Source organism: Eptatretus burgeri, chromosome 4, assembly GCF_056783735.1.
Source record: "Eptatretus burgeri isolate ZD-2024b chromosome 4, Ebu_testis_v1, whole genome shotgun sequence".
NCBI classification, from domain to species: Eukaryota; Metazoa; Chordata; class Myxini; order Myxiniformes; family Myxinidae; genus Eptatretus; species Eptatretus burgeri.
In genome coordinates, this window is record NC_140964.1 from 90,741,902 (window position 1) to 90,765,948 (window position 24,047).

At 45.2% G+C, this 24,047-nt stretch overlaps 1 protein-coding gene across 1 annotated transcript in view; it reads left to right on the forward strand.

Moving 5' to 3' along the window:
- The window catches only part of MYBBP1A (MYB binding protein 1a), a 54,459-nt gene that overhangs the window by 5,769 nt on the left and 24,643 nt on the right, over positions 1-24,047 (forward strand). The window contains exons 4-15 of the mRNA XM_085879283.1: positions 50-124; positions 259-366; positions 749-936; positions 1,597-1,761; positions 2,147-2,264; positions 7,125-7,423; positions 7,523-7,627; positions 14,223-14,348; positions 15,635-15,892; positions 17,565-17,685; positions 20,215-20,314; positions 20,488-20,633. Coding sequence (XP_085735409.1) covers positions 50-124; positions 259-366; positions 749-936; positions 1,597-1,761; positions 2,147-2,264; positions 7,125-7,423; positions 7,523-7,627; positions 14,223-14,348; positions 15,635-15,892; positions 17,565-17,685; positions 20,215-20,314; positions 20,488-20,633 — 1,809 coding nt within the window. The remainder of the gene's footprint in view (positions 1-49; positions 125-258; positions 367-748; positions 937-1,596; positions 1,762-2,146; positions 2,265-7,124; positions 7,424-7,522; positions 7,628-14,222; positions 14,349-15,634; positions 15,893-17,564; positions 17,686-20,214; positions 20,315-20,487; positions 20,634-24,047) is intronic.

The following is a 24,047-nucleotide window of genomic DNA, read 5'->3' on the forward strand; positions in this document are numbered from 1 at the left end:
CTTGTGTTATGGTGACATTATTGTCTCGTTCAACCGTTCTGTTGTTCAGAAATTTGCAAAGGATTATGCTCTGGGAAACGTGTTTGGAGTTCTTGCCATGGCCGAGTCGGGTCGACTCGGAGAGGTGAGGGACACTTTGACAATTTGGCCGGAATCGTACTCAGGGTTGTTATTTGTTGCTGCTCTCTTCTGTTGGGTTAAATCTTTCACTGACTGTAAATATTCCATTGTGGTGTGTCTCTTGCAACCCCTTCTTAGGACCCTGAGATATTGCTTGAAGTCTTGCAGCATCTGCGGTCTTTGGCTCGCCTCCATAAACACCTGCAGGAGCTTGTTGTGAAAAGCATCTGCGAGATTGTGGAAAAGGTCGGCGATTATTAATCTTGTGCTCGATATGCTGCTACTTTCATTGTGGTGGAGGAGGGGGACTGAAAATACCGAAGCAGTAGCTTGTACATGTATAGCACTTCAAACAGGCCATTGGGAAACATCGATGTACTTTTAGTTGAATGTTGAACAAGGACGTTGAGAGACTGCGGACAGACAGATCGAAACAGCAGATGGGATTTATGAGGCCTGAGATCCCAGAATCCACGGAGCTACAATCTCAAATATCAAAGCCAAACGGGCCAATAATTTGTACACATAAAGAGCTATGTGCTGCTTGTCGACTGCCCTGTTACTCCAAAGTAGACCTGAAAGCAATTTAAGTTTCATGAAATACATGATGTCATGATTTTCCTTACAGCTCCCAGATGGTGCCCATGCAACGATTATAAAGGACCTTGCGCCAGAGCTCTGCGCTGCCCTATCAAGCATCGATCACTTGCGCTTCTTCCTCGTGTGTTATGAGAAACTCCCCGAAGGACCCGCGCTTCAAGAACTTGCTCGTATGCTTGGCAAGGCCAAGTTGATCTGTGAAGTTAATTCTCCCAGGTAAAGGTGGTTGCAAGATTGTGGTTGTTGTGTTGAGGTGCTTTGAGGGAGACTGTCAGAGGGTTGGAAGGAAGAAACTGTTGGTTTTGAGATATTAACACTAACAACCTGCACCGTGACGACTATGCAGTTTCACCTGTTGCTTTCACCACAATTCTCTTGCCACTTTGTGGTGTTTGAGAAGCCCTTTTTGGTATTTGTTGGTAAGAGCAACAGATGAAGTGTTGCAGTACAAGTGAGAGGCAAGTCGGTATGTTGTAAGACTATTATCTGCACGATTTAAGCTTCAGAGCATGCCAATGGAATACTCTGTAATACATCCCAGTGGCACCTGCTCACATCCTTGGGCGACCAATGATGTGAAGCTGTATTATGATCCCCATTGAAAGAATGGTCGTGTTGTAGGCGTGAGGTTCACTGATCGCTTTTTGGTTGCAGTTTCCCTTTTTACGCACATCATCTCTTCTCACATGGTATGCTCAGTAAGCAGCCACCCCAAATCGATCTCTGTATTGTTGAGCTGCTCTTGGCATGCTTTGTTGGTGTATCGAAATGCACATTAACTCTTTTGAGATTAAAAAAAAAAACTCTAAGCATGTTCACCAGTGTTCCCCGGAGAAAGGCATCAGTAGAAACCTTTGTTGTCGTTCTGCTTGTAAGGCTGGTGGAGGTTTTGCGGAGGTCGGCGATGAATGCGCAGAGAAGTGAGAGCCTCCTTCCCTGCTGCTCCAGCTTGCTGCGTGTTGCGATTCGAGAGGAAGCTTTTGGTCTGTTCTGGCAGGAAGTTGTTGAGGTGCTTTTTCGAAATGGGTCAACACCTTGCCTGTAAGAACTTATTAAAATTATTTTTAATTACCTTTGACACTTGCTCAATGCCAAAATTCTAAGATTGAAAACTTGCTGTTGTTCAGGATTTGGGGTTGGATTTTAGAGTGGGGGGTTAAGGGGCTGGTGGAGGTCGAAGCTTGGTGTCATTAGAGAAATTACATGATTGATTTATAATGATGAAAATTATAATGTTGGCTCTAGTTTGGTCCTGGGGGGTGGGGGGGTACAATATCAGGAGGTTGGTGAAGGGGGAGAATTATAAAACAATTGTGTATATTTTACATGATGGGCATTAATTTGTTAACAACATGTTATGGTGACCAATTCCCCACTCACCATCGCTTTCCACAATCCGTCTTTTTTCCCTCCCACAACTTCACAGAATGCTGTGCTTGCACATGTTGACCAAAGCTTTGCCTTTACTCTCTCTCCATGAGCTGCAGTTGGTGCTGGCAAGCCCAATTATGAAGGCCTATGGGCGGCACAGGATGCGCAGGAAGGTATGTTTATTTGCTGGCTGGCCGGGCCTGCCGTTTCACGAGCTGATTTTGGAAGCACTTTTGTACTTTGTTCAGGGTGCCGGCAATAACTCGCCTACTCTTTGCCAGAAGCACCATGGAGGTTGTTGACATCCATCAGCTTGTGCTAGCAGATGGGTGCCCAGCTTAACGTCCATGCAAGGAATGGTGCACAAGGCACCTATGTGACATGACGGTTTATCGTCAGCCCAATAATTGAACCTGCATTGTAGACTTCCACAGTTCTTGTTAGCACGTGGTTGGGTGGCTCAATGGGACATGCAATAATAATAATTAATAATAATTAATAATACCATTCCTTTTGCACCGTAAAGGCATATCGGGCTGCCTAGGCAGTTTCATTAGAAAGAAGTACAATCATGGATGGGTCACCACTCCGCTGCAGGTAGCCCCGAATTGTTATTACCCCATTACACTGGTACTCGTTTCGCCAACCTTGGAAGGATAACAGGCTGAGTCAACTCCACCTGGTGTTAATTCAATGGCAGACAAGGGCTCGGACTCAGGACACTTTGGTCCCAAGCGAGCTATCTTAACCGCTAAGCCAACCATCCATCCATCCATCCATTGGGACCATACTCTATGCACAGTGTTGGTGCTGCCTAAGCAGTCTCCTTGGCTATTAGGTACAATCCTGGATGGGTCGCCACTCCAACACAGGATACCAGCATGCTGGCACTCATTTTGCCGACCTCGGAAGGATGACAGGGAGAGTCAACCCCACCTGGTATTAATCTCACAGCCAAAGGGGATTTAAACTCAAGATCCTAGGATCCTAAGCCCACCACCCGAACCATTAATCCGACACCAGGCTATAATGGGGTGTGTACTCTCAATTTTTAATGAAAACATTTTGAAAATACCTCAGGCATCTTGGGCTTGGCCCGTTGTATTTCATCATTCTTCTTTATTTCACTTTGTAATTGTATAAAACTTGTATTGTTGTTGAGAGAAATGCAATTGTCGCTCGCTGTTTCCGGCTGCAAGAATCAAGGATCTGATAAACGACTCGCCATGCCTTCCATTCCCAAGTTTCGGCAAATATCATTGCTATTGCCCCCCCCCCCCCCCGTGTGGAAAATGTTTATAATTTTATTGATGAAATGTCTACGGCTATAAACTTCTTTTTATTTTTCTTAACCTGCAGTTAATTTGTCCATGATTATGCAGGGTTTGCATAGACACTCGCCGATGACGACTTGTTGAATAGCCATCGCCAAATCTAATTCTAAACAATGTGTCAAATCACAATATTCAGGATAAAAATGTAATGTTCGTCGTTATTGCAATGTTGACTTCGGAACTATGACAGACTGCCCATCCAAACCTCACTGGCTTCCTCTCCTTCTCCCTCTCCTCCCACCTTGTTACCCCGCACGCAAAACAAAAAGCAGGATTAACTCTTTGGGTCTGTCTACAGACGTCAGTGTACGATCGAGGAACAACATTTAATTTGAATTGCTGTTAGAACACAAATCGGAACATGAATCGGAACATGAATCGGAACATGAACCTACAGTTTAGCAGTACTTTGCCTCTGCATTTTGGCAAATTGTGCGGAATCTTGTCCTGAGTGCATGTGAGGTAATTTTGTTACTCTGTCTGCTGTCTGGCAGTCAAACAAATCTTTTAATCATTCCAAATGGGAGATTTCCTGTTTTTTTAAGGATACAAACACCAGGCACGAAGAACTAATGTGACATGTTAAAAAAGGTGGTGTAAAAGACGGTGCATCAACGGTGGTGAACTTCTGGTAAATGATTTCTACAGCTTTTAAAACCTTTATTTTAATTTAATTATATACTTGAATACGAGAACACAAATTGCTACCTTGGCACTTCCAAAAACCCTCCATTTAGCAGTTTTTAGGTCAGTTCGCTGACCTAATATTGTTGCGGAAATGGCCCTTAGTTGGTTATTAAATATAGGATTAGCCCAGATCCCCCATTAAATGCATGTTTAGCCAGGTTGTTCGGTAATTGGACATTACATGTGTGTCAGGAGGTGTAGCAGACTGTTCATTGTTCATACAGTGGTGGTGTGCCGAGAGGTGGTTTTCTTCTTCTTCCTTCCCCCCTCCGAACCAATCACGGGTCCCCGGGGGAGTGGCCAGAAAAGCGAGCGCCGGGAAGGCAAGGGTGAAACTGCCTTCCCGGCGAGTCGGCGATCTGCTGCAAGAGGAACTGCATGAGGGTTTTTGCAATCGGCTTTAGTGAAAAGGCCCATCCCGAAAGGCAAGAAAAACGGCTCGTGTGGAGTCTGGAATCGGCTTCGTGAGGTGCGCGCCCCAAGAATGGCAAGGGGGGAGGGGGACGGCATGAGGTCTGTCTGCCATCGGCTGGATGAGAAACTGCTGTGTGAGTGCGATCTGCTTCAAAGGGAGCTGGCTGCTTTGTCGGTCTGGGAACGGCTTGTGTGAGTCGGCGATCGACTTTATGAGGAGGTCATCGATAGGTTCATCCGGAGTCCAGTCACGGAGTCTTTGACTGTCCCTACTCAATACACGGCTCGACACGTTTTGTGATCCCATCGATCTGCCTGCGGAGCCCAACACCGATTTGGCCTAGTCTGGTGAACAGGCCAGGCCTGAACTTGTATACTGGACCTTGTGAAAAGCCAGCTGGAACATACCATAGATCTTTCGTCTTGTGCCGTCGACCTTATGGGGGCTGGACGCGCCGAGGCTGCGTGCGTGAGCGGTGCGATAACAGGAGGCCGTCGCCGCCATTTTGATACGCTGCATGCTCGAGCTGGGCGCTCGAATCCGTTGACATCGGCTTGTCACAAGCCTCATTCGTGCCTTTGACACTTTTCCTCTCGTCCATGAAGCATCACCAAGTACTCTATGTCTTGTCTGCATGTTGTCCGTGTCTTGTCTGCATGTTGTCTCAAGTTTATCTCGCTAGGGTTCCCTTCGAAACCCGTAATCTGTAGCTCCCGAGTTAAGAGCGGGTTATAGATTAATTATAACGTTCGTGAATGCTTTGCTTGTGTTGTGTTCCCCGATGTGTCCCCAATAAATCTGGCTGATTCGTATGAAAGTTGCCGCCTCGAGTTTATTCGTGCCGTGCTGAGGAACAATTCGCTCGATTTGTATTTAAAACCAAAATGTTTATGGATTGGCAGACTTCGCTCAGTCTCTGACAAACCCAGTCTGTAACTGAGGTCTATTTCCCCAACTGGTAAGGCCCAGGTGTACGTTGGTATCGCGTTTCGAGGCGCGTGACCCGAGGCCTGTGCCGAGCCAACCGGCGTTATAACCCCGGAGACGGCAGAGCTGTTAAGTGACACCGAATCTTCAACATTTGGCTGTCAAGAGTAGGGTGCGAATCCCACCACCGCCGAATCCTTAACAATATAACTGTTCGATGTCCTCATATCCGTCCGTCTCTGTCTGTCTGTCTGTCTGTCTGTCAACAATTTTTATTTTTCTCTCTCCTCCTAGACGTCTCAGCCGAGTTATAACTTGACAAGATGATAATGCTAGTTACTCTCGATATATCGTCTGGGCCCTTTTTCGCATTTCCGCCTCGGGGTCAAGGTCACAGGGTCATCAAGTGCTAAATGACCGATTGGTCGAATGACCTATAAGGAAGCATCGGATGGCTATAATACATAATGGGTTTCATAGGGATTATTAAGAAGATTTAATTGGACCAACTAGGTTCTCGTTCCCTCTGTCGTCTGGCCCTGTTTATTGGGCAACACGAGGTCTGCTGACTTCAACACGGCTTTGTGCGGTTATTTTAAGTTCAATTTGAATTCTGTTTTCACTTTCTGTAGTTGCTAAGGTTGATTAACACTCGGTTGCATCAAGTTTTGTATCCGAGCTGACCGTCAAACCCGCTGGGTGTATTTTTTTTTCCCTTTACTTGGGCTTTTTTTTGTGCAGCAGCACTTTTGTAAACCACTGAACAACTTTGAAACACTAAAAGTTTATAATTAGAAAAAAGCTGGACTTGCGAGTCGGTAAAGCCAACGTTTCGATGAGAATCCACTCGCCCTTGGTCACTTAGACAGAGAAGGTGGTTTGCTCGAGGTGTAAAGGAATCCATTTGGGAAAGAGTTGAATCGCCACCTCTCGTCAAAAATGGCGGTTTGCGATTTCATCTGTCACGTACGTGGGACAAAGCTATAACATCTCTCCCATGCCATCTGCACCTGTCACGTGATGCCTGGATTGGTCTACAGACCAACTCGCTCTTCCACCGGCAGAGGTCACGTGGCATTTTCAAGCTTCTTCTTTTCTTCATTTCAAAGCCTAGAGTGGGCTTACCAGCTCGGGTGGCGGGCTTACAATCCGAGGGTCCTGAGTTTGAGCCCCTTTGGCTGCTGAATCAACACCAGGTGGGGTCGACCCAGCCTATCATGCTTCCGAGGTAAGTAAAATGAGTACAATGTACTGGCTGACGGGCACAGCATCAGCTGCACAGCCTGCACTTCCAAGAAATGATATCTACCTGGCAGCCAAGCTGCCATTTGCAAGAGCAGAACAGAACTTCACTTCAACATTTGCCATGACCAAGGTAAGTGCATTCTCGCTGTAACGTCAGCTTTTCCGACTTGCAAGTCCAGCTATTTTCAATTATAAACTTTTACTATTTTAATTCGACTTGATGAATAATAACAACCTGCATCGATTTACTGAACAACTTTCTTCTTTGTTTATTTATGCAAGAACTAAATTGGTGACATACTTTCCCCACTCGTCTTATTTGATCAAATACTCGTACGTGTCAAAGGTTTCATTTCAGTAACGCGATTGCCACCAGTTGTCACTAACCGTAAAAGGACCGTTTGTCTGCCTGTCTTTGATTTTAGCGTGACAAGCCAAACTCATCTGACTTCCCCGTGGATATGGACCTGGCCTTTTCATCTTTACTCGCGTCGCCTGAAGCCTCGACACCGTGCCTTGTCGCTGCTCTCATAGGCTTTAGCCGCCTATCTAGTCTTGGCCGTCCAGCCATTCCTCCGAGCTGGCCGCCTCTGCGCCACCTACCCCCACAAGCCTTACCAGACTATGTACAGTGGCTAGAGCAAACGTTTGTGAGACCAGACATGAGCTCCCTCATTGACTATTCGGAGGGGCAGAAGCGGCCAAAAGAGGATGCTCCTGACAGGTGTGCTGCGCCAAAGATGACATTGTAACACTGCGATGCAGACTTGAAACTCTTAACTATATCACCACACTTACCCTATCTTGTTACTCTGGATTGCAGTAAACATGTGTCACACCTCCGTTGTTGGGTCGTGGAACGACTGGTGGCGCTGGTGGATACCCCGTCTGCACAGGCCAGCGCTGATTTGTTAGAGAGAATTGCCAGGTGTGACAAATTATGTTTACTTTGCTGCTGTTTTTGCAAATGTTCCAATTTTGAAATGGTCTTTGCTTTTATCCTGCGCTCTTTTTGTTTCTATCTTTGTCTATATTATAATCTCCTTCGTTCATTTTTTTTTCTTGAATTAGTCTATGGGCCAAAGTGTCAACTCGTACCACCTGAGGTGCAAATTGACTTTTTATTTTTAATGAAGTAGACGTCTGGAGATGATATCTATATGTGATAGTTGCAGATTGCTAACTTTAGGGTAGTTGTGGTATACCCTTTGAACCCTACCACCTTTTCTAATTCATACCCATATGTTGGGTGTGTTGTATAGCCCCTGAGTTATTTTCCCCACTCATTTTGAAAAAAACTGGGGGATATTGTAATCGGCTCCATATGTTCGTTAATTGCCGGAGTCCTTCAGATTTCGGCAATTATGTTGGTCGGTTGTGTGTGTCATCATTCTGTGTGTCTGTCTGTGTGTCTGTCTGTCTGTGTGTTTACCCTGTAGCAGCCACACCGTTTCAGCGATCATAACCAAACTGGGTACAGACGTCGGCCATGGTCCAACTTAGACACTTGTCGTTTTTGGTGAATCTAGGTCAAAGGTCAAGGTCAAGGTCACCGAAAAACCGAAATTCTTATTTTCGCAATAACATCCGCTAAAATGGTCGTATCGATTTCAAACGAAATCCAAAATGTGCACCTTCCAATTCTGCATCCAACCATATGTCTCATTGGGGTGTCACACCAACACCCTTCTTAGCGGTCGGGGGTCGAAAGTCAGGGGGGTTGGGTCAAAACTTTCAAATTGCGATAAAAACGCCATTTCAAGTCCAATTGACGTCCAAGTTATGATCATGACCAAACTAAGTGCTGTAACTCATTAAACAGTCGCACTATCGACTTATAAGAACCAAATTGATTTCCAGGTTTTTGCTTTTTCAGAGATCATGGAGATATGACAAAGTTATTCCGCCAATTCCTTGCTCAACGAGCAATTTTATTTGTCTCACTGTCCGTCATGCTATCCCACCCCCCTAAGCCGTTGGGTAGAAATTCACTAAACTTAGTAGATATGACCACATGACAAGAAGATGCAAGAGCAGGGTATGGTCAAAAGGTTGTAGTATACCAAAAATGCAATTACGGGCACATTTAAAAAAACATTTTAAAACTAAAGGGCACGAGGTAGAGTGCATACCTCTGCCATGTAATGCCTCATCCACAAGAACATATCGGGTCCATTATATTATTGAAATATCATGATATACTACAGTACTATGTCGTTTTTGAGCCCTATCTCTCAAAGGTGAAGAATCACTTAAAAAATAAATAATTCTCGTATTCTGATCCGGATTCCGAGCTTCACCCAAATCGAATTGATTCTTCTTTGTCACACACCCAACATGTCCACCTAGTTTCATCCGAATCCGTCCACAACTTTTTGAGCTATCATGCTATATATCGTTTTTGGCCCTATCTCTCAATGGTGAAGAATCGCTTAAAAAAAATTATAGTAGTCAGATCCGGATCTGAATCTTCACCAAAATCTAATCAGTGCGTCCTTGTCACAAACCCAACATGTGCACAAAATTTCATCCGGATCCGTCCACAACTTTTTGAAATATCCTGTACACAAACAAACAAACAAACAAACAGACAGACAGAAAGGGGTGAAAACATAACCTCCTTCACCTTCAGTGGTGTCGGTAATCAAACTTTTTATGTTCAATCAACATTGGGGGACTCATGAAATACATAATGAATTTTTGATTATTTGACCCCAGGGGGTGGGGATTTGGGGTCACAGAGGTCAAAACAGGAAAAAAAAAATGATATTCTATATTTGATATTGGATTATTTCTGGTGGAACTCTTTGCCATCTTTCAACTTTGCTTTATGTGGAAAGCTTGGGGATTTGTGATGGCGCTCCATCGACTTCGTCCTATTTTAATTATTCCTTTGGCTAAAGAGCTGAAACCTTTCAAAAAATTACCTTTCACATCCTTGATTTAGCCAAAGAAAATTTATTTTATTGATTTAATGGTGGCACGGTGACGTCATTACAAATAACCATGGAGGGCAATTCCAATTGAATTTTTTTTTCAATTTTTAATTTGTTTTATAATTTTTACCAGTAATATTTCTTCAAATTAATTCTGAAAATTTTTGTAAAGACTTATATGGAGTAGCTGTTATTCAGACTCTGCGTGCCTCCCGTCCCTTTGCTGACTGGTTTAACAGCATGTTGTACTTCACAAACATATTGCATGTCTATCTGTGAGTGTCAATGAGGGTGCAAAATGAAGTAGAATGTGGGGAAAAGGATAATTTTAACATGTATTTGTTGTTTTGGTTGTTTGTGTGCTCCTTCTGTTTACATTTATATTTTTATATTGCTTCGAGAATTATTACTATACTTGCAAATACCACCTGTCACTTCACTGATGGGGATACTAAAAGGGGGGGGGGGAGAGGAAGAGAGTGGTGGGGGGGGAGTGAATAGGTGGAGGGGAAAAGAGAGGAGGGAGGGTGGAATGAGGAGGGTTGGGGGAAGGGAAGACTGTGAAGTGAGAGGAAGGAAATGCAGACGTGTGGTGGAGCGTCAATTACGATTCATACCGTCTCATCAAAATAATTCTGGAATGAATAACAGTGAAGAAGGAAACAAAATAATGCCTGAAATCCATTTTCTACCGGTCAAACTATAAGCGTGGCCCCGACTCGTCCGGAGACATCGATGTTTTAGGGAGATGATCACAAAGATTAATCTTTATAAACAGCTGCGTTTGACGGGTAGAAAAAAAACATTGGCTCGGAAATTTGGAAAATACCACAAACTGCTCAGAAATCAGGTGTTATTTCCGAACCACTCGCTTAGGATGACGGAGCACGGACCACTCGCTCAGGGTGGCGGGGCACGGACCACTCGCTCAGGGTGGCGGGGCACGGACCACTCGCTCAGGGTGGCGGGGCACGGACCACTCGCTCAGGGTGGCGGGGCACGGACCACTCGCTCAGGGTGGCGGGGCACGGACCACTCGCTCAGGGTGGCGGGGCACGGACCACTCGCTCAGGGTGGCGGGGCACGGACCACTCGCTCAGGGTGGCGGGGCACGGACCACTCGCTCAGGGTGGCGGGGCACGGACCACTCGCTCAGGGTGGCGGGGCACGGACCACTCGCTCAGGGTGGCGGGGCACGGACCACTCGCTCAGGGTGGCGGGGCACGGACCACTCGCTCAGGGTGGCGGGGCACGGACCACTCGCTCAGGGTGGCGGGGCACGGACCACTCGCTCAGGGTGGCGGGGCACGGACCACTCGCTCAGGGTGGCGGGGCACGGACCACTCGCTCAGGGTGGCGGGGCACGGACCACTCGCTCAGGGTGGCGGGGCACGGACCACTCGCTCAGGGTGGCGGGGCACGGACCACTCGCTCAGGGTGGCGGGGCACGGACCACTCGCTCAGGGTGGCGGGGCACGGACCACTCGCTCAGGGTGGCGGGGCACGGACCACTCGCTCAGGGTGGCGGGGCACGGACCACTCGCTCAGGGTGGCGGGGCACGGACCACTCGCTCAGGGTGGCGGGGCACGGACCACTCGCTCAGGGTGGCGGGGCACGGACCACTCGCTCAGGGTGGCGGGGCACGGACCACTCGCTCAGGGTGGCGGGGCACGGACCACTCGCTCAGGGTGGCGGGGCACGGACCACTCGCTCAAAAGCATCTGCAGTGAGTGAACGATTTGCTCAGAATGACGTAACGTGGTACCGCTATCGACTGTAGGGCACTCCACAAGTGGCTTACGCACTCAAGCAAGCACTCCAATTCAATGGTTGATGAGGAATGGCTGCTCAGGCTGTGGCTGCATATCATATAGGATCCCTTTACCTTTAATGCTGGTCTTCAATGCTCACGCAGCAGTTAAAGAAATAATTTGTTCATATAATGACTTTATCCATAAAAGAGTTGCTGTTTAATGTAGAACAACCCTGGAGACATCCCAAAGTTTATTCGACCATGAAATAAACATTGCAGATAATCCGCCACATTGCCTGCTCGTCTGTGCACACGTCACGAGGTTCATCGTTCACGGTCTGCACAAACATTCTCACTTTATTTCAAAATGTCTGTTTTTCATCAGATTTGCTTTGTTTAATTCCCTGTGGAGCACCTCACAAAACGTCCAAAAATACACAGATCTGGCAGAAGATATGGATAAGCAGTTCATCTGGGGGACAGGGCACGAGGTCAAGCAGTGAATGCATTCAATGATATCGTTCAATGAAGCTGGTTAATTTTGGCACATTCTTAAATCTTATGTTCACTCAATATAATTCTCCAGACAGAAAAAGATAAGTTAAATTTGGAAATTTCACATTTTCTTGTGTATCTATGGAGGAGGGAACATACATAGCCTTGCTTGATTTAAGTAAATAGTTATATCAGCTTAGTTATGAGACTAGTTATTTCTTTAAATTATCAGATTTCACAACAGATTTTGACACTTATTTAGTCTGGATGAAATCCAATCCTCAAATCCAAAATAATATTTCAATGTTATACTTTATTCCGTGACAGTAGATCGTGGAAAATCACATCATACAATGCATGAAATTGCTCCAAGCTCCTGATTTGAAAACTATAGCACTTACAAAAGCGATGTACCCAGCGATTCATAGCCATGATGAACAGGCATTCGATGACATCAGTGAGGAAAGTGGAAAAAAAACTATCACGAAGAAATCGTTGCCGCTTGTTCCAAGTCGCGGCGTGGTCGAGCAGGCCAAAAAACATGGTGGCTTCATACCCCAGTGAGGTTACCCAGGAGATAGATGCCTTCAGACCCCAAAGAGCGAGGTGGCTGAGGATCGCCTGATTAGGGATATAATTAAATATGGCCATTGATTATCTTCAAAAGGGATGTTTTAATTAACCCAAACACCCAATTTTCACTCTTGCACTTCCTTGGAGTTCCCTTAGTATGCATGCAACGTTTCAGGCTGCTAGTTTTCATGGTTTTGGAGTTGTGGAGGAGACACACACACACGCACACGCACACACATTTATTAGTATAGATTTACTTTTGTTTGCTCCTTTCATGTCCTCCTAAATGATTGTTGCTGTCATAGAATAATTGTTTCCGTTGGAACCGCTACATTAAAGCTCAAGGTCCGCTTCGACTTCCTCAGTCCTGGAAATGCTTGCTTGTAAAACGGGCAAGTTTGTGAGTAAAGGAATTAATTATTGTTCCAAATATATTGATTATTAGATTTCCAAACAAATAAATCAATTATTATTATCCCCCGCCAACCAACGAAGTTGGCGGGGGATATAGAAATGGGTTCCGTCCGTCCGTCCGTCACATTGTTTCCGGAGCTTAACTACAAATCCCCTCAAGATGTATTTACGAAATTTGGTACACATATCAAGCAAGTGGTGAACTGGTGCCTTTTGATATTTTCTTATTGATAGGTCACATGGTTTGGCAGCCATGTTGGATTCAAGAAAATATTAAATAATGTTTTCTCTGGAATCACATAACCTAACAAAGCGAAAATTTGCAACTATCATCTTCAATCATGTCTGCATACGTAGTAAAAATTATGACGTCACGAGTCGCATGGTTTGGTGGCCATCTAGGATAGAAAAACACCCCTCATCCGATTAACACGAAACTTCACACACGTATTCCACTGGAGGAATGGAGGCAGAATGTAAATTTATGATGTCATAGTTCACATGGTTCGTCAGCGATCTTGGATTGAAAATTAATAAATTTAAAAAATCTTGTCCTCCAGAACGGCTGGACAGATTGAGGCAAAATTTCACATACACTTTCCCCAAGACATCCTTTCAGAAGTTTGTTAATTTCTAATTGATAGGTCACATGGTTTGGTGGCCATATTGAATTTACCCTAAAACCTTCAAACATCTTATTCTCCAGAACGGCTGGTCAGATCAAGGGGAAACTTCACATACATATTGCACACGCTTAGGGAATATAAGTTTGTTAATCCTCATTTACTATGGCGGGGGATATCGAAGACTTTGTCTTCAACGGATGCTAGTTCATTTTCCAACGGGTAGCATTTGTGTTATTTTATGACAGTAAGAAACTCTTGAATAAAGCGTTACGGATGGAGAAACTCAGCTCCTTTTACATACTAGTGGACGCTCCCATCCATTTTGGTGTCGGCTTGTTCAAGACAACTGAAGATGAAGGTTTAAAATTAACATTTTAAATATTACATGCCACACATTGGTAATGGTACAGGTATCGGTGAGCACTCTTTGAAGTGCAGGCCAGTGGAGGGTAGTCTCACAAACGAGAAGCTACGGTCTCAAAAGAAATGTTCTTGCTGGAAAAGAGGAAATTGCAACACAAAGTAATGCAAAAAAGAAGTTCCCATACTTGCACATTATGGGCAAAGACGAGTTTGAATGAGGCATTGATCCCACTTCATAAGGATTATAATGTTGACAAGTGCTGTTGCACACTGTGTGTCCTTCCCTCCCATGTGGAGGAGAAGGAAATGCTGCTGAACTTTTTCTAAGTCTTTCAACTTGAGTTTTTTTCCTCTGCACTCAGGTTCGTGGTATTCCATGCATTTTTTCATGCAAAACAAACCGATGAGAATATACCGGAAATGTCATCACTGCCTCACCCTCAGCTGGACCAGTTCACTCGGAAGTCGGCTTCCACTGCTTTTTACAGGTTGGACCTGTATACTCTCCGTGCCATGCCAAACATTTAAACTCTCCCTGTGTTTCCTAAATCGCTGTGCTCTGCTTGCTCTGGCAATGTTTTATGTTCACGTGCATTCTTAACAAACCTTTGCATCATCTTCACTTGGATCATTAAAATAAATTATCGATCTATAATTCCAGCTGTGTCTGTGTCTGTGTCTGTCTGTGTCTGTGTCTGTGTGTGTCTGTGACCGGTTTCTCGACAACCACTGGTCCGATCTAATTGAAACTTGCCAGGTATATTGCTGGGGACCTGAGGATGTGCCTTTTCAAGGTTTGATATTAATCAGACAAGTGCTTCCCAAGTTATGGCCATTTATTTACCAACCAATGACAGGACATGTTGCTGCGTATGCGTGGCCGATGGCGGAAGAGAACCTCAGCCGCGTTCCCCTTACGGGTTACAACATATAGACTTCTGGATAATGATGACTTCGTGTATTCTAATAATTTCTCGATTACTTATGCGCATTTATAGATAAACGCAATGCCCCAATTTATGATCGTTTTCATATTAGATGGTGTATAAATTTCGGTAACATCAGCGTTAGCTGGTATGCTCCGAAGCAGGAAGTAAAATTTTTTTAAAGTAAGTTTCCCCCCCCCCACCCCCCCCACTTCTCTTTGTGTTTTTCCTTGCGAAAAGGCAAAAATACGTTGGCGCTAATTGAATAATTGGCCATTAAAACTAAATTGTGAATAATCGTAACTGCGATATGTGAACTTCCGGACAGTGAGGACTTAACTTCCGGACTTCCGGATAGTGACGAGTACTGTATTCTTTCTCGATTTTTTTTTTTCTCGATTTATCGACTTACTGTATTCTTTCTTTCTCGATTTCTGTACTTTCTCGATTTTCTTAAACACAATGCCCCAATCCAATCAGTGATGACTTACTGTATTCTTTCTCGATTTATCGACTTACTGTATTCTTTCTTTCTCGATTTCTGTACTTTCTCGATTTTCTTAAACACAGTGCCCCAATCCAGTCATCGTTTACGAGAGAGAAGGAACGGCCTGTGTGGTTGTTTGAAAGTTTGTTGTTGTTTTTTTGCACGTATGGGCATGCAAGAGCGAAGGAACGGCCTGTGTGGTTGTTGTTTCTGGCACGCGGTTTGAAAGTTTCTTTTTTTGTTTTGTTTGCACGTACGTCCACGCATGTACGGACACGTACCTCCGGGCATGCACTAATGATAAAACAATTGTCATTAATCCTCTCCTCTCCACCCTGCCCCACCCCCCACGTTTTTGCAGTCTCCTTCATCATTTGAACAGTTATCTGCCTTCGTTGAGAAAAATATGGGACCTTACAGATGGACCCGTGCAACATAGACTCAGGTTCACCCCCTTACCTCGTGCACAGCCAGGCGTACGGAAGGATCGGGATGGGGATGGGGATGGGGACCTATGGGTGATGGTTATTGCACGCTATGCTGACTCATTACTCGCTGCCTCCTCATCTGTCGATTTGGTACGAAAGCTGAGCAAGGAGGAAATGGAGGCATGGACAAGGTAATGTGCGGACAGTTATCGAGTGCAACTGAAAGTTCTTTGAATATATTTCCAATGCTATTGGACGCATTGCAAATGGATGCCGTTTTTTGTATGCAAAGTCATCGAGAAGCTAAAACATGGAACAGGTCAGGATGTAACAGAACAAAAGGAATAGTGGAAAGAGGGGGTGGTGGAACACACCCAACAGCAGAGTTGAGGGACAAAATGGAGGGAGACTTGGAGACATAAGGGATATGTGGAAGAACGAGGAGTGGGGAAGATGCATGGGGTGGACAAGATGGATTCAGCCACTAACTCCCAGGAAGTAAAAACTGGAAATTTGAAGAGAGGTGGGCTTGGGGGCGAGGGATTAACACGGATAGAAAAGATCACGGTTTTGGACGGGTGACGATCTGACAAGGTGGTGATTGGTCGTGTGGATGACCTGGAGGAACGGGAAGAATGAGATTGAAAAGAATGTCCAAGTTGGTTGCACAGTTGGGGAAAAAAAAGAAGAACAAATGAGTGGAGGTGAGCAGTGATCCTGGATTTAGCTAGTTTTACCAAAAGGGGGTTGCTGACGGACCTCGTGCTCCATGCAGAAAACTGGGGGACAGAGCACATGAAGAGCAGGGGGTGTAAGACCAGAGGGAATTTGTAGAAGACAAGGTTCACCGACGTGTGTTCGCTTGAAAAGTGATAGGCCCATAGACTCGATTTCATCACGGGACATTCCAATGATCTTGAGCAAGGTGTGAGACAGGGGAATCAGCCCAGAGGAGAGCGCAGTACTCCATCAAGCTGCGTATGAAGGCCTTGTAGGTGGATAGGACTTCACACAACGGTGAGTGTCCAGTCGGTGACTGGCTTTGGAGGCCATCTTAGAAATGTGGTTTGCTCAACAAAAAAGATCATGGCTGAGAATGAGAATGGAAGTACAGTAGATGGGGGTGTTTTGGGGGGGGTTCCTTTCTTGGAGATATTGTGAGTGTGAGATTTATTGAGATTGAAAGACATATTCCAAGTGTTTGATCAGCTTGTTATTCTATCAAGGTCTGAGGAGAGAAAAGAGGCTGCTGCCTGTCAATCTGAAGGATGTCATGACAAAGGGTGGAGTAGTCACCAACAGATGAGGATTTTCTGGAGGGTTGGAGAGATCGTTGATGAAGATTAGAAATAGTACTGGTCCCAGAACACTGTCTTGGGGGGACTCAAGTGTTAACAGGGAGAGGAGATGAAAGAATTCTGTTGAGTGCCACACATAGGCTATGAGAGTAGAGGAAGTCAGGAAGCCATGTGTGGAGTTTGCCTTGGATGCCATAGGATGCCATTTGCTCACAACTTGTCTTTTGTTTTATTTATTTTTATGTACCCAATGGCTGCTTAGCTGTATCGTTTTCTGTGGGTTTGGCTGTGCCGCTGATGCAATGTCCTGTTACCAGTAAGCTGGTACTCATTTTTCCGACCTCGGAACGATGACGGGCTGATTCAACCCACATGGTCTTAATTCAACGGTTTGACAGGGGCTTCAACTCAAGTCGCTAATATCTTAAGCCAGCCACCTTAACCGCTAAGTCAACACCAGCCTTAACTTATCATTGATGGAGTTTATCTTACCAATCGGATTTGATCTTTGTGCCTTTTTCTTTTTCCTCCATGATCCTTCCGTTTCCTTTCTGAAAATTTGTAGGACGCTGCATGCTGGTGAGAAGCTGCACAAAATGGAAATGGAGTCCCACACTCCGTCGGACGCCATGCAGGCAGCGACCTTCCAGCTCTTGCTCATCTCGGTCTCTCTGCAACTGTTCTCGGTGAAATATACACCCAATTGTTTTTGTATTTATTTATTTGGGAATTGTGAAGTACCTTGCTGCACGTGATTGTGCTGTATTTAAACATTCAGTGTATGGTATGGCTATCCATCCATTCGGTGTATGGCTAACACTCCTCTCAAAATTGATCAAGATAGTTGAAATTTTAAGGAGCACTTTTCCCTGACACCCATGTCATTGCTATCACTGTGTTGGGGTGATTTAAATTAACTCTCAATTTTTTTTGGGGGGGTGTTGATCAATCTTTCTGGTGAGAAATAAAGTAACATTGCAAAATTAGAACGCCACTCGGTAGAGCACATACCTCCGCCAAGCTGAACTCACTGATAGGCTGGATCTGGATCCACACTTGAACCAAAATCGAATCTGCTTGTTCTTGTCACCTTACCAACTCATCCACATAGTTTTGTCCTAACTCGTCCACAACTTTTTGAAATATCGTGCTATATATCGGTTTTGGCTCCATCTGTCAATGGTAAAGAATCGCTTAAAAAATTTTTTATCTTCACCAAAATCGAATCAATTCGTCGTTGTCACACACCTAACTGTCCACAAAGTTTTGTCCGAATCCGTCCATAACTTTTTGAGATATCCTTCTCACCGACAGACAGTGGTGCAAAAAACCCTAACCTCTGCCCACCTTCGGTAGTAGAGGTAACGATCACATTGCTACACCATGTATTGTTGTGGGCTGGGTATCGGCGACGAGCACGACCGCTAGATGGATCAGTAGAGTTTGCTCCACCGAACATCCAGAATCTCGATCGTACCTTTCAGATAACCCTGAAGGTACAGGTCCCTTCCAGGACCGTGAATCGTCAATAAGTCAACCACGTGATACAGAGTTATTTGCTAAACTTCAAAATACCTAGAGGCCCACGTGGCGAGCTACCGAGGAATTCACACCCTCGACGGAGCTCGAACGGGACAAGCCGTAACCATGCTCGACTCGTGCGTAACCCGAGCGGATGGTTACCGATGTCCCGTCGGTCCAAATGCATGACTACGGCAACAACGGCCTTTTTAATTCCCCCAACATGCACCGTACTGAACCAATGAAGGAAAGGACAGAAACGAGCTGAAACATACAACAATAGGAATATTTATTTACAAGAGTGTGGGAGGGGAACACCGAAGAGCAGAGTTAAACTGACTAAGCAATGCAATCATGTACAGCAAAAAGCACTTAACAATTCTTACTTATAGACTGGCCCACACACAGACGCACACCCAGAAGAAACGGGCCCCAATGGTCTTTATTCGGCTCACCAGCCGAGGAGGATAGCCCGGCTGGGAGTGAGGACGGCTGGCTACCTGGCCGCGAGCGTGCGGCTGGACGTCCACAACTTCCCGGAGCTCCAGTCTCGAAGCATGGACCAGGACAGCCGTATCCAGCGGAGGCGATCTCCCTTGATGGAAAATGGTCGCTCGCTGTCACGCGCCAGACGAGACGCCTTGGATGCGTGCGATGCAGTCGGACACGGACCAGACCGAGACGCGCACTCGACCCGACTCGGGACGCAAAAAACTCTCGCAGACTGGACGCAAATTCTCTTCACGCTCGTCCCGACAACCACTCTTTTTCCTCAGGAGGGAGTGGCTTCTTCTCCGGCCACTCACCTCTTGATTGGACGGTTCCGTCGCACGATTCGCGCGTCGCCGCCGTGATTGGCCGAAAGGGCGCCAAGTCCGCTGATTGGACCGGTGGGGGGCGTGACTGCCGTCGCGGCAGACTGCCCCTCAAACAAGGAGAGTAACATGGTTCTGCGTGGGCTGCCCTCATTGGCCGACTCACGGCAACCTTGCTCGCACCCCCCTGATTGGTCGAGAGCCGCCGCAAGGTCCCTCCTTGAACTCCGCCCACCGCGGGCGCAATGACGTCAGGTTGAGGAAGCAAGGTGAAAGCGTGTTGTTGTTGTTATAAGTGTAAAAATGTAAAAGAAAACCTTGACTGTCAAAATATCTCCGCAGCGCATGAACATTTAATTCCCATTAGACTTGGGGAAAGGGAGCTATCTATCCACATTTACTTATCGAAATAACTGCTATGGGGACCTGAATGTTGAGTGCTCACTGCTGCCAGATTCGTAACAGTATGACGTCATGCAGGTCTTTTGTGGAATCAAGTCTTCTGGCTTACATCATTAAAAAATATATGAAAAGGTTGGAATTTGGGACATTACACAAATAAATAAACCCTGTTCCACAAATAAATCAGACTGAGAAGCTGATGGACATGTTGGAGTACTTTCAACTTCTTTACATTTGTATAGTTGGTAGCAATCTTCAACTACCTTGACTGAGGAGTAATGGAATCTTCAGGCTGCAGCTGTTGTAATTGTCAATTGGTACAGGGAGTTAAAGAGCCATGTTTGTCATCGGGCTCTCTGTGGTGTCACCGTGTTTGGTTGATAAATAAGATTGGATGGCTTTCAAAAATGAATCCTACCCTGTGTGCCTGGCTTTTCAATGAAGATTTTGATTGCAGTGTAATGTTTGGGTGAGCAGGCAGGTGAAGAGGATTCTCTGTCAGCCTTGGAAGATCTTCACACTTGTGTAAATAAAGCACTTTTGAAGAAAAAGTGTGCACCGGCTTGTGAAGATTATGGTATGGTACATTATATTTGCTTGCACAGGAGGGATGGGATTTTGAGGAGGGTTGGGAATCAGGTTGTATTTTGATTACATGTGATATTGTATGTGTACCGCCTGCTTGTGTTTCTGGGCTTTCAATGATTAAGGGATGCTTTCTGGCTCCCACCACCCACAATGTGCTTGCAGGTGCTCCCAAGTGGTTTTGCGTAGTCGTGGAGGTGCTGCTTTCTCTCATGGCAAAATGCAGTCGTCTTCTGCGAAATGTGTGCTTGTTGGTGTTTGCACGACTCTGCCCCTACCTGAGCCTTGAGGCCCTGCAGCCTGTGCTCAATGTAAGTACAGCAATTGAGAAATCTTTATCCTCTGCTCAATCGTCATTTTGAATCCTAAGGTCGATTCCCTTGCACAGTCTTATTAGGAGTATGGAAACGTTGTCCATTGAAGCTATTGCTCTATCGTACAGACCAATGCTCGGGATCCTAGGGTCCCGAGTTCAAACCTCACTCGGCTATTGACTCAGCTTGTCGTCCTTCAGAGGTCGGCAAAATGAGTGCCAGCTTGCTGGGATGATTGATCCATTCGAGTATCCTGCGTCAGAGTGGTGACCTGTCCAGAATTGTGTCCAGTAGCCCAGGAGACTGCTTGGGCAGCACTGACGCTCTGTACAGAGTATGGTCCCGATGGATGGATGGTGCAGACGGATAGCTCGGATTTTGCCCCACCTTTTATTAAACCTAGAGTCAGCAGTGGAGAACTCCACTGATACCTTGAAATGCTTTCTATTCGTTTTAATAAAACACTTTGCCATTCTAAAGCTGTGCATTGCACCTGAAAATGTGTAGAATGCTCTGAATATAGTTCATTACTTTACAAACTACCTAGACCCCCTCCATGAGGTGCCATTTTGGCTTCTGGCCTTGAAATCAGCTGATGCCAACCCATTAGGTTTGTCCATGCTGTATCCTCTAGATCCGTGCTTCTCAACCGGTGGGCCGCGGAGCCCTCACAGGTGGGCCGCGAGGTCGGCAAAAAAGGGTCTGATCTTACAGTGTAAGACTTACACGACACAGCTGGAATTCAGCTAGGTCTGTTTGTACTTCCATCTTTCCGAAACCGTCTAGCGAGCACGCGCGCGAGAGAGATAGATTGAGTCATTTTGTGCTTACGTACGTCATGTTTATGCAGTGGTGGTTTAGGCGCGGTCGATCTACATGTAACTGTGATGTGAACGTACTATATCCGTGTGTATGTGTGTATTGTGCACGTGCGCATATATGTGATGTGTGTGTGTATGCATGTACGTACCTTGTACTTAGTTCATGCGTTCACGAACTTGAAATTTTTGTAAACTTTTCAACTTTCGCGGATAATTTCTTGAACCGAAAATGGATCGATTTTTGAAACGAAAGTGTGATGGAGAAGACAAATCTGCTACGGAAAAATCTCGAAAGGTTGTGGTGAGGAAATATGACCCCGATTACATTAAAAATGGATTCACGATGGCAGGCAGTGATGTTGAGCCAAAAGCACAGTGTGTTGAATGTGCTGAAATCCTGTCAAACGAGGCGCTTAAACCGTCAAAGCTTCAGAGACACTTAAACACAAGACACCCGAATAGTACAGGTAAGTAAAAGGAATATTTTGAGAGGAAAAGGGCTGGACTTCAGGCACAGCAGAAAGTGATTACAACATTTACAACTCAGTCAAAATCAGCATTGAAAGCCAGCTACATGGTTGCTGCTCGTGTTGCTCGTAGCAAGAAAGCTTTCACAATCGCGGAGGAGATTATTTTACCCAGTGCTGTTGATATGTGTCGAGAAATTCTTGGAGAGGCAGCTGCAACCAAACTTCAGTCCGTATCACTCTCTAATGATACTGTGATGAGAAGAATTGTTGAAATGAGTGATGACATTGAATGCCAACTGGTGGAAAAAATAAAGGTCAGTCCATATTTTTCCATTCAGTTGGATGAATTTACTGACATTAGCAATAATGCTTTATTACTTATTTTCGTGAGGTACTGTGGGGACAGTGATGTTCATGAGGATCTACTGTTTTGCAAGGACCTTCCCACAAAAACAGCTGCAGATGATGTAATGCTCTGCCTTGACAAATACTTCACTGACAAGAGTATTGATTGGAAGAACTGCGTAGGTGTGTGCACAGATGGCGCTGCATCAATGACAGGAGTCCATTGTGGTGTTGTAAAACAGATCCAACAGAGGGCGCCAGATGCCAAGAAGACCCACTGCTTCTTACATAGAGAAAATCTGGCAACAAAGCAGATGTCACCAGAACTGAATGAAGTCATTAATGTAGCTGTTAAAACTGTGAACTTCATCAAGAAGAGTGCACTCATCTCAAGGTGTTTTGCTGCACTGTGTGAGACTTGATTCTGATCACTTGCAGCTTCTGTACCACAGTGAGGTGAGGTGGCTTTCAAGAGGACGTATGCTTAATCGCCTCTGAACTGAGACATGAAGTCCACATGTTCCTTGAAGAGAAACACTCACCACTTGCTGATCATTACAGTAATGATAACTTTTGTGCCAAATTGGCTTACCTGTCAGATGTGTTTGACCAGTTAAATCAGCTTAACATATCAATGCAAGGTAGGAACAGTTTAGTGTTCTTGGTTGCTGACAAAATTGAAGGCTTCAAGAAAAAGCTTGTTCTTTGGAACAGAAAAGTGAAGGATGGACGACTTGAGATGTTTCCACTTCTGAGTGAAACTTTGGAATCCACTCCTCATACAGACATATCTGGGCTCATAGTCCAGCATTTGACCGAGTTATCACAAAAGTTTGCAGACTACTTTCCAGAGGACCCAAGGCAAGGAAACCTTTGGATTTTGAACCCTTTCTCAGTGGATCCTGCTTCAGAAGATGTGGCCTTGTCCGTTGTACTTGAAAATGAACTGATGGAACTTTCTGCAGACAGTAGTCTGAAGCTTCAGCATGCACAAGTAGACCTTCCTTCATTCTGGATATTGGCAAGCAGTGAATACACTTCTTTGTCAAAGCGTGCCATCAGATTTCTTTTACCATTCACCACAACCTATCTCTGTGAATCGGGCTGCTCGACTGTAACTGTGACAAAATCAAAAGCACAAAATAGTCTAAAAACAGACACTCTGAATGCCACTTTGCGTGTGAGCCTGTCCCCCTTCAAACCACGACTTGACCATCTTATTTCCAAGAAGCAAGCTCAAGTGTCTCATTAAAGGTAAACATAATGATTTGTTTTGGCATTAAATTTTATTGCCATTTTTCTCATTACGATTCTGTATGATGGGCCTCAAATTTCCTCAGAGCCAGAGTGGGCCTCGAGTTAAAAAAGGGTTGAGAAGCACTGCTCTAGATGATGAGCGTCAAGCGAAGACGCTGTATGGACCATGTTTAGTCTTTGGTACTTTATAATGAAAATACATTTATTTTCTATTGTGACATCTGGAATTATGAAGCATATTTTGGGAATTATCAAAACATCTTTTAGTTTTGCACAACACATTACTCATTGAAACGAAAGATTCACATCATCTTTCCCATTGAGAGATGGGGCCAAAAACGATACATAACATGATATTTAAAGAAGTTTTGGACGAGTTGTAATATAACTTGGTGGGGTGACAACAACAAGCCGATTTCTATTGTGATTCAGGTATGGATGCAGATCCGGCCTATCAGTGCGATCCAAAACGGAAACTTCAGCCTGGCGGGGGTATGCGCTCCACCAAGTGCCATTCT